Genomic DNA, 11126 nt, shown 5'->3' on the forward strand with positions numbered 1-11126 from the left:
AACAGCGGGGAAGAGCTAATGTAGCTCGCCCTAAGCGGGGATTAGCTACTGCCACTGCCAGAGACTTAACTCTCTTGACTGAGATGTTAAAGGTCTTTATAGTGTGTATGATTCTCACCTGTATAAGGGTCTTTACAGTATGTATGATTAATAATAATATTAACTTTGATTTCTATAGCACCTTTCAAAAACCCAAGGACACTTTACAATTCTAAAGGGGAATGATCAGACAGACAAAACAGAAAACAAACAAAGCAAAACAGAAACAGTGACTAGGGGCCAAAGGCCTTGGTGAACAGATGGGTTTTAAGGGCTGATGATTCTCACCTGTATTAAGGGTGTTTACAGTATGTATGATTCTCACTAATATTCACCTGTATTCTCAGCAGAGCAATGTACAAGAACATGTCCTGCTAACACTGCCCTCTGCTGCTGTACTATCATTTGAATATCTTCGATGTCCCTGAAATGTGGGGCCATGTATTGTATAAAATGATGTACTGTAGGCCTATGTTGGCAACCATTGTGCACAGACCCGTTTGAATTTTGCCAAATGTCAGGTTTGTTAGCAACTTCATGAACAAGTTCAGGAGCGAGAGTTACTATCTAATGAGAAGGTGAAGGAGTGAATCATCTACCGTTCTTCAATGAAAGGCATTACACTTAATGTCATTCTCTCTCGCCAAAGACTCCCCGAACTATACGACCTCAAAGTGGATGTCTTCTTTTTTTAAAGACAGTGTCAAGGGAAATGTTTCCTTGCGAGGCCTTTCCTTGGGCTTAGCGGGCTCTGAGGAATGTGCAGCCGTGTTGGTTTAACAGAGAAAGGGACTTTACATGGTGTCAACCCTCATCAGGCCTGTTGACCTGCTGTCCACTGGACTGCAGCGAGGGTCTGTAAGAGCTCGCATAGGCAAAGATGTTTGGCAGACAGGACTCTGTTGCATGGAGACTGGTGTAGCACCTGACAGCGAAGAGACAGAGCAGGGTAAATGGTAAATGGACTGCACTTATATAGCGCCTTTTTTGCTGCTCCAAAGCGCTTTACAACGGCCTCTCATTCACACATTCACACACCAATGATGGCAAGCTGCCATGCAAGGCACCGGCCCGCTCACTGGGAGCAATTTGGGGTTCAGTGTCTTGCCCAAGGACAGTCTTCTGATAAGCGGTGTAAACCAGTGGTATTTTCCTTGGCTAAAATGTGGTTGGAGTAATATTGGTATGCCATGTCAAGAGTAGTCAACTATATCCATTTTACAGTAGGAATAAACCTGTGGCATGAAGGGCCATGAAGGAAATTAATAAACCCATGTTTCACATAAGGACAACTACACTCAATAACACCCATAGGCCTACACATAATTAGAACATGTGGTAAAACATATAGTGCACAATAGAGTATCATAGACAGAATCATAAATACATAAAACATGAATTGGTGTATGACTATTTTTTGTATAGATGTGTACTGTCTTTTTTTTTCTTCACTTTTACCATTTAGTCTTATATCTGAAACATGCATTGAAGGACATACTTCTTGACCTTTCGTGTCAGATGTATACGTTAATATCATATGGGAAAAGGTTACGTCATCTTGAAGACTTTCACGAGGCTTTAGCTTTAGCTTTAGTTATCACACACTCTTGACTTGGGCGCAGAAAACAGTGAATGGGTACGTGGGCTTTAAGAGCTTAGATCTTGACCCCCCGAACGGACTGGGAGAGCAAATTAGGGATAAATGAGGATGATGGGTATGAATTCTCTCACATGACTGCGATTAGACCCCGGGGAGCTCGGTGGGCGTGGGAGAAAGTAAGGGAGGGAGAGAGGGAGATGGGGAGAGAGAGAGAGAGAGAGAGGGAGAGAGAGAGAGGGAGAGCGGGAGAGAGAGAGAGAGAGAAAGAGAGAGGGAGAGGGAGAGAGAGAGTGGTGAACGTGGAGAGATGCTTTCATTTGTGTTTTCAAACGCGTCTGTTCTCAGCTACCGGTGATTTACTTTGTCGCTTGTCATCTTCTCCCCGCTTAAGGTAAAAAATAAAACGTTGCTAAATATATGATGATAGTCAATTATTGTAATTTATTCAAAGATAACAATACATTTGCCATGCTCATTAATGGATCTGGTGTAATTACTTTCTTTAGGCGACTTTAAAATGCAGCTGTGAATACCAAACGTTTGCGCAACCTGTTTATTCGCCTTTAATTAGCGTATGACTTAAGTGTGACTTTAGTGTGAGATTAATTGTCGCCCATCGATGAATGAATCGGAGAGGAGACTATGACGGGAATATGAGGTTCTTATGTTTCGCATGTCACATGCTTATTCTCTGACACCACTTGGACAATTTAGATGAAACTCGGGTGAATGATGAATGATGGGTCTCATACAGATGGGATGGGACATTCACCAAATGACACTGATTGGCCCAATTTGGTCGTCTGGCCATAGAGATTGTTTAGGAGTTTTGAGGTGACTCCGATTCAGCACTAACCACGGCATAGGGTGCATATAAAATCACAGTTGTGTAACCTAGGTCTATAGTAGCATTTGTAACAAAATAATTTGGCTGTGCAAATATTGGTGAAATTAGTTTTTGAAGTAAAGGCATGTTATATCAGTCTAGTACAACAGTAGCCTGATGGCTACATCACTCCTGAGGGACACGTTTACTGTACACTCGCTTTTATTGCAGTGGTGGTTGTGAATCCTGCTTTTTGCTTTGTGTGAGTGTGCGTGCGTGTGAGTGTGTGTGTGTGTGTGTGTGTGTGTGCGTGTGTGTGTGCGTGTGAGTGTGAGTGTGTGTGTGTCTGTGTGTGTGTGTGTGTGTGTGTGTGTGTACCAACCAGGTTATTCATGCTGTGGCATATTTATTGCAGTGACATTGTGGGATCAGGTAGCTAATAGTTCACAGTATTAGTGAGTTGGTTTGGGTCGTTGCCAGGTTGCACATTCCACTGAACAAGAGAGTTGCTGAGCTCTCGCTAGCCAGTCTTGAAACATGTTGAATGTAACTTTCATTCATTTATCCAGCAGACAGAAGTCAAGGCTAAACTGTGTCCAGTGTGATATGTGGCACCGGTCTTGCCTAAATAACCTCTGTTACGCTGACAACCATAGCAATCAGTGTAATAACCTCTGTTACGCTGACAACCATAGCAATCAGATAGCAATCAGTGACGTGTCTGTGTGTGTGTGTGTGTGTGTGTGTATGTGTGTACGTGCGTGCGTGCGTGTGTGTGTGTGTGTGAGTCTGTGTGTGTGTATGTGTGCGTGCGTGTGTGTGTGTGTGTATGTGTGTACATGCATGTGTGTGTGTGTGTGCATGTGTGTGTGTACGTGCGTGCGTGTGTGTGTATGTGTGTGTGTGTGTGTGTGTGTGTGTACGTGCCTGCGTGCATGTGTGTGTGTGTGTGTGTGTGTTCTGTTTATAACTGTGTGTGTGTGTACGTGTGTGCATGTGTGGTGCATGTGTGTGTGTGTGTGTACGTGCATGTGTGTGTGTGTGTGTGTGTGTGTACGTGCGTACGTGCGTGCATGTGTGTGTGTGTGTGTGCGTGCGTGCATGTGTGTGTGTGCGTGTGCGTGATGTATCCTCTCCCAGGTGCCATGGCGACCAGGTCGGGGCTCCTCAGCAGCGGCTCCATTCACAGGTGCATGCTGGTCCTGACCTTCCTGCTGCTGCTGTGTGAGATCACCGTCAGCCGGCTGTGTAACTCCCTCATCAACATGGTGGACGGCTTCCACACCCTCTTCATGCTCATGCACATGGCCCTTCCTCTTCCTCAGTCCAACATGGACAGAGCACCCCCCCCCCCGAAACCCCCTCTCGCCTCCCCCCTGACCTCCACCCCCACACAGTCACCTAGAGCCCTGTCTCTCTCTCCCATCCCAGCGGCCACCTGCGTCTCCCCTATCGCTCCCAGCTCAGCTCCTCCTCCTCCTCCTCCTCCTCCTCCTCCTCCCTCCGCTCCCGTCTCCCCCCCTCTCCCCCCTCCTTCCTCCCCTCCCCAACCCCACACCCATAGGGCCGCTCAGTGTCCCTCACCTGCACCCCTCGCTTCAAACTACCACGTCCCTGATCCCCGTCCCGCCCTGCCGGTCCCGGCCGCCCCGCCTCTCCCCCGGGCCCTGGACCCTCCGTCCCCCCAGTGTGGTCTCTCCTACAGCGGGGCCAGGGTCCAGCCCCTGGGGGCTCTGATCTCAGCCCTCCTGCTGGCGGCTCTGTGTGTCTCTGTGTCCATGGAGATCCTCAGCCACACCCTGCAGCCTCACCCTGTGCAGCGCCCCCTCCTGGCCATGGTGGTGGGGGCTCTCAGCGTGCTCTACAACCTGCTGGTGCTGCTGCTGAGCTGGGGCAGCGTGCTGGGGGTCCAGACTGGGCCGGTCTGGGAGGTTAAGGGCAGGTCTCACTTCAGTTTGAATGGCAAAGGTAACAGCATCACAGAGGACACAAGAGTACAATTCTTTGGCTTTGGTTCCTCAACATTGACATTGCAGCATTCAGATCCAAAAACACAATAATAATAATAATAATAATAAGTAACGTAGCAAGTAAAATAAGTATCCCTTTATTGATAAAGTAATAAAGTAATAAAGTGATGGTGAAAATGCCGTGCAAGGTAAGACGATATGAAATGCAATATGATACAATACAGTACGGTAGTAAGTTAGTCATTATACTAACGATAGTTATACTGATAACACTGATAATAATTATACTCTTTATCAAGGTGTTCTTCCTCCTAATACTTACTTCAATGAAAACGGTTAGATTCACATGAAACAATGAAACAACCATCTGTTGTTTGGTTGACATTCTCCCTCTCTTTCTGACACATCCCAGTCAAGGCCAAAGTCCAGATCAAAGACTGCGGGCTGGAGGGGGGGGTGGAGGACGCCCGCCATCCCCCCAAGGCTCTGACTGGTTCCTTCCGGGACGGAGCGCTTGTCCTCTGTAACCCTGGGACGTCCAGCGTCCTGGACCCTGAAAGTGACTCTCAGCATCCGACCCAGAACCCCCCAGGCCCCCCCGGGCCCGTATGTGGCACCGTGACCCCCACCCCCTCGGACCGCCCCTGTCATGGAACACACACACTCTTCATAGGTTCACACACACCTGCTGTAGCCTCACACACACTCCCCTCGGACGCCAGAGACTGTGAGAGACCGAACAGACATTCAGCAGCCTGTGGCGTTCAGCCAAAGGACCCCTACATGGAGGCGTCCCTGCACAGTGCCTGTGTGGGACATAGAGGTGAGGGAGGGAGGGAGGGGAGTTTCTTGTTTTTAGCTGTTTGTTTATTTGGATAGTTAGTAAGTAAGTAAGTAAGTAAAATGTATTTGTACAGCACCTTTCCCAGACCAAGGGTCACAAAGTGCTTTAGAGAACATAATAAAGAAGAAACATAATAAAACATAATAAAAGAGCAAAAGTCATAGCAGGTTAAAATAGGCAAACAAGTGAAAGTAAGAACAAGTAACAGACAACAGGTGTACAACAATATCAACAGGACACAGAAAGACAGGCTTTTGGGGCTATCCAAAAGCCTGTCTATACAAGACAGTCTTTAACTGTTTTTTTAAAAGCCTCGACCGAGCCGGCTGATCTAGTTGAAGGAGGGCGAGTCATTAGTGCAATCTAACAAAGTTTCTGCTGGAAGTTATTGTTTTACTTCCTCTTGATGATTTATCTGTTGTGTTTGGAGAAAGAATGTCAATGTTGCATTTTGCAAATTGGAATTTGACAACAGAGCACAAGGATGACGAGGGTCATGATTCACCTATGTGGCAACGTTCCTTTGGAACTGACTGTTCCTTTCTTTTCCTGTTCCTTGTGTGTGAATAGCAGCTTTCCCTTATAAAGACTATGGTCCTTTAACCCCCGAGTCAAGTAGGTATAGTCTTCCTATATCCTCTTATAGTAGGTAAAGAAGGCACGGCTGTTCTAGTGTTCTGGTGTTCTAGTGTTCTGGTGTTCTGGTGTTCTTGTGTTCTTGTGTTCTGGTGTTCTTGTGTTCTGGTGTTCTAGTGTTCTGGTGTTCTGGTGTTCTGGTGTTCTGGTGTTCTAGTGTTCTGGTGTTCTGGTGTTCTAGTGTTCTGGTGTTCTAGTGTTCTGGTGTTCTAATGTTCTAGTGTTCTGGTGTTCTTGTGTTCTGGTGTTCTAGTGTTCTAGTGTTCTGGTGTTCTTGTGTTCTGGTGTTCTAGTGTTCTGGTGTTCTGGTGTTCTAATGTTCTGGTGTTCTGGTGTTCTAATGTTCTCTGTGTTCTAGTGTTCTAGTATTCTGGTGTTCTGGTGTTCTAGTATTCTGGTGTTCTGGTGTTCTGGTGTTCTAGTGTTCTAATGTTCTAGTGTTCTGGTGTTCTGGTGTTCTGGTGTTGTAGTGTTCTAATGTTCTAGTGTTCTGGTGTTCTAGTGTTCTAGTGTTCTAGTGTTCTGGTGTTCTAGTGTTCTTGTGTTCTGGTGTTCTGGTGTTCTGGTGTTCTAGTGTTTTGGTGTTCTAGTGTTCTAGTGTTCTGGTGTTCTAGTGTTCTAATGTTCTAGTGTTCTGGTGTTCTGGTGTTGTAGTGTTCTAATGTTCTAGTGTTCTGGTGTTCTGGTGTTCTAGTGTTCTAGTGTTGTAGTGTTCTAGTGTTCCGGTGTTCTGATGTTCTAGTGTTCTAGTGTTCTAGTGTTCTGGTGTTCTGGTGTTCTGGTGTTCTAGTGTTCTAGTGTTCTAGTGTTCTGGTGTTCTAGTGTTCTAGTGTTCTGGTGTTCTGGTGTTCTGGTGTTCTAGTGTTCTGGTGTTCTGGTGTTCTAGTGTTCTAGTGTTCTAGTGTTCTGGTGTTCTGGTGTTCTAGTGTTCTGGTGTTCTGGTGTTCTGGTGTTCTAGTGTTCTGGTGTTCTAGTGTTCTAGTGTTCTGGTGTTCTGGTGTTCTAGTGTTCTGGTGTTCTAGTGTTCTGGTGTTCTAGTGTTCTAGTGTTCTAGTGTTCTGGTGTTCTGGTGTTCTAGTGTTCTGGTGTTCTAGTGTTCTGGTGTTCTAGTGTTCTAGTGTTCTGGTGTTCTGGTGTTCTAGTGTTCTAGTGTTCTAGTGTTCTGGTGTTCTAGTGTTCTAGTGTTCTGGTGTTCTAGTGTTCTAGTGTTCTAGTGTTCTGGTGTTCTAGTGTTCTAGTGTTCTAGTGTTCTAGTGTTCTGGTTTTCTGGTGTTCTAGTGTTCTAGTGTTCTAGTGTTCTAGTGTTCTGGTGTTCTGGTGTTCTAGTGTTCTAGTGTTCTGGTGTTCTAGTGTTCTGGTGTTCTAATGTTCTTGTGTTCTAGTGTTCTGGTGTTCTAGTGTTCTGGTGTTCTAATGTTCTTGTGTTCTGGTGTTCTAGTGTTCTGGTGTTCTGGTGTTCTGGTGTTCTGGTGTTCTGGTGTTCTGGTGTTCTTGTGTTCTGGTGTTCTAGTGTTCTAATGTTCTTGTGTTCTAGTGTTCTGGTGTTCTAGTGTTCTGGTGTTCTAGTGTTCTGGTGTTCTAATGTTCTTGTGTTCTAGTGTTCTGGTGTTCTAGTGTTCTGTTGTTCTAGTGTTCTGGTGTTCTAATGTTCTTGTGTTCTAGTGTTCTGGTGTTCTGGTGTTCTGGTGTTCTAATGTTCTTGTGTTCTAGTGTTCTGGTGTTCTAGTGTTCTGGTGTTCTAGTGTTCTGGTGTTCTAGTGTTCTGGTGTTCTAATGTTCTTGTATTCTAGTGTTCTGGTGTTCTGGTGTTCTAGTGTTATGGTGTTCTGGTGTTCTAGTGTTCTAGTGTTCTAGTGTTCTAGTGTTCTGGTGTTCTAGTGTTCTGGTGTTCTAGTGTTCTAGTGTTCTAGTGTTCTGGTGTTCTAGTGTTCTGGTGTTCTGGTGTTCTGGTGTTCTAGTGTTCTGGTGTTCTGGTGTTCTAGTGTTCTGGTGTTCTAGTGTTCTAGTGTTCTAGTGTTCTAGTGTTCTGGTGTTCTGGTGTTCTGGTGTTCTAGTGTTCTGGTGTTCTAGTGTTCTAGTGTTCTAGTGTTCTGGTGTTCTGGTGTTCTGGTGTTCTGGTGTTCTAGTGTTCTGATGTTCTGATGTTCTGGTGTTCTGGTGTTCTAGTGTTCTGGTGTTCTAGTGTTCTAGTGTTCTAGTGTTCTGGTGTTCTGGTGTTCTGGTGTTCTGGTGTTCTAGTGTTCTAGTGTTCTGGTGTTCTGGTGTTCTGGTGTTCTAGTGTTCTAATGTTCTGGTGTTCTAGTGTTCTAGTGTTCTGGTGTTCTAGTGTTCTAATGTTCTGGTGTTCTGGTGTTCTGGTGTTCTGGTGTTCTGGTGTTCTGGTGTTCTAGTGTTCTAGTGTTCTGGTGTTCTGGTGTTCTAGTGTTCTAGTGTTCTAGTGTTCTGGTGTTCTAGTGTTCTAGTGTTCTAGTGTTCTAGTGTTCTAGTGTTCTGGTGTTCTGGTGTTCTAGTGTTCTAATGTTCTGGTGTTCTGGTGTTCTAGTGTTCTAGTGTTCTAGTGTTCTGGTGTTCTAGTATTATGGTCAACTTCTTACCCCCTTTTTTTATCTTCACCCGTCAGATAACCAGAGTGATCCCGACACCTCCACAGCCTTCCAGTCAGATGGACCCCCAGACAGCCCCGCACCGAGGGCCCAGCTCCTGGGCTGCCTCCTGCCCCTGGTCACCCTCACCCAGGCCCTCCTGGGCTCCGTCCTGGCCCTCACCCACGGCCTCACGCTGCTCCTCCTGGCCCCAGACGCGGCCTGCGGCCTGCTGCTCTACCTGGACCCGGGCTTCTCCATGGTGGCGGTGGTGGTGCTGCTGGCCACCGCCCTGCCGCAGGTACGCTGCTGTTGATTACACACACACACACACACACACACACACACACATGTGTTGTTGTTTACTTTCACACACACACACACACACACACACACAGACACACACATGCATATGCACGTGCACACACACACGCAAAAAAATGCACGCACACACCACACACATGCACACGCACACACACTCACACACAGAGGACACACACATATGCATGCACACACACACACACAGAGGTCACACACACATGCACACACACACACATGCACACACACAGAGGACACACACACATGCACACACACACACACACACATGCACGCACACACCACACACATGCAGAAAAATGCACACACACACACACACACACACACACAGAGGACACACACACGCATACACACACACCACACACACACAGAGGACACACACACACACAGAGGACACACACACGCATACACACACACCACACACACACACACACACACACACACACACACACACACACCAGTGATGGAAATTGAAGTTCAAGGGCTGGGCTAGTCGAGTCGTGACAACATGGGAGAGAAAAAAGTAGTATACTGGACTTAACTGTTGTTTTGAAATGGTTTGATGTTTGTTTTAACTGACGGGTTCTCCTCAGGTGTGTCGCTACGGGATGCTGCTGCTGCAAGCCAGCCCCCCCCAGGTGTGTGTGTCTGACCTGGGCCGCAGGATCGCCCGTGTGCCCGGGGTGCAGGCCGTGCATGACCTGCACGTGTGGCAGCTGACCGAGGCCTACCTGGTGGCGTCTGTGCACGTGCACTGCCACTCCGGGTTCCAGACTCACAGGTGTGTGTGTGTGTGTGTGTGGGGGGGGGGGGGGGGGGGAGATAATTCAGATTCAGAACAGATTCATGTCAACATACACCCAAGTGTCCCACCCTGCTGACCCCTCCCACCCTGCTGACCCCTCCCACCCTGCTGACCCCTCCCACCCTGCTCACCACCTGTTTCAACTGTTGCCCTCTGGACGGCGCTACCGATCCCTGGCCACCAAAACATCCCGTTTCAGAAACAGCTTTTTCCCCTATGCTATAAGGACTCTCAACACCTGACTCACTGCACTAACCCTGCCAGATGTACTGCGCTTTATACGTTGTAAATATTGACTATGATTTTGTCTTGTGGTTATGTGTGTACATTGTCCATTGTGATAGTCATGTGTAATGTGTGATAGTGATAGTCATGTGTAATGTGTGTATGTTTGATGTCATTGACACTGTCGCTGTATTGAGCTTTTCCATCTGTACCGACAACAAATTCCACCGACATTGCGTGACGTTAGAATTATAAGGTTCTATCTCCATTTTTATAAAAATGTAGTTCTTTACATAATCTGATCCATTATGTTTATTAATGCCTGTGTGGTGTTATTTTTTAAATGTTGACATTTTTGAGTTAGTAATTCATAAAATACAAAGGTTCCATCTCACAAAACATAATGGAATGTAAAAACTTTGACGCTCAATATCTCTGAACTACCCTAAACGGAGATAGAACCTTATAATTCTAAGCTCACGCATTGGTCGTGTGGTCATTAAACGATTCATTCATTCATTCAACACATAGAATATCACAATCACAACGACACAGACGGTCATGCGTATTATCACCCCCAGGTGTGCAGATCTGCTGTCAGGTGTCACCAAGGTGCTCCAGAGCGTGGGGGTGAGCTGCTGCACCATCCAACCAGAGTTCCTCCTCTCCACCCCCACCACAAACGGCAGCTCTGACAACAACAACACCACCAGCCCCCCCGGCGTCGGCCACAGAGAGACCCCCCGCCCACCCCCTCACCTGCCCTGCAGCCTGGCCTGTGGGAAGGGCTGCTCCGGGAAGATGTGCTGCTCCCCCCCGGGAGAGGAATCTGCATCGCCACTGGCAGCGCCATCTGCTGGGGAGGCTGAGGAAGAACCTCACATGCTGATCATTGAGAATACCTTCCTTTGAGGGCAGGACGGACAATATGCTGCATATCTAGAATTAACAGAAGGGATATTCCAATTTTTTATCCACATATTATAAATTGTAGCTCTCCATGATCAACTTCTCAACCTCTATTATTATTATTCTAGGGGTGAATCTCAATAATTTTAAGGTGGCTTTCTCCACTACTGGTGCTTGTCCACTAGAGACTGGGTCCCAATACAGACTTGTTTTGCCCCCCCACCCCCAAGTGTTTTTTGTGCGTTGTGTTTCTGCCACCCAGGGTGATTCTGGGGCCTTGGGGAGAGCAGGGAGGAGAAAACTATTAATGAGTTTCACCCTAAAAAACCAGGCTGACCACTGCAACTGATCAAT

At 46.9% G+C, this 11126-nt stretch overlaps 1 protein-coding gene across 1 annotated transcript; it reads left to right on the plus strand.

The window, feature by feature from the left end:
- Nucleotides 1-3610: 3610 nt before the first annotated feature.
- LOC308169849 (uncharacterized protein) lies at nucleotides 3611-10775 on the plus strand (the record flags this gene model as incomplete). Its single annotated transcript, XM_080544585.1, has 6 exons — nucleotides 3611-3861; nucleotides 4030-4433; nucleotides 4848-5081; nucleotides 8536-8798; nucleotides 9427-9614; nucleotides 10445-10775. 6 exons carry the CDS (start codon nucleotides 3611-3613, stop codon nucleotides 10773-10775), a joined length of 1671 nt encoding a protein of 556 aa, XP_080400711.1.
- Between the last annotated feature and the right edge of the window lie 351 nt (nucleotides 10776-11126).

Source organism: Nansenia antarctica (assembly GCF_963989245.1).
Source record: "Nansenia antarctica genome assembly, chromosome: 14".
In the NCBI taxonomy this organism is placed as follows: Eukaryota; Metazoa; Chordata; class Actinopteri; order Argentiniformes; family Microstomatidae; genus Nansenia; species Nansenia antarctica.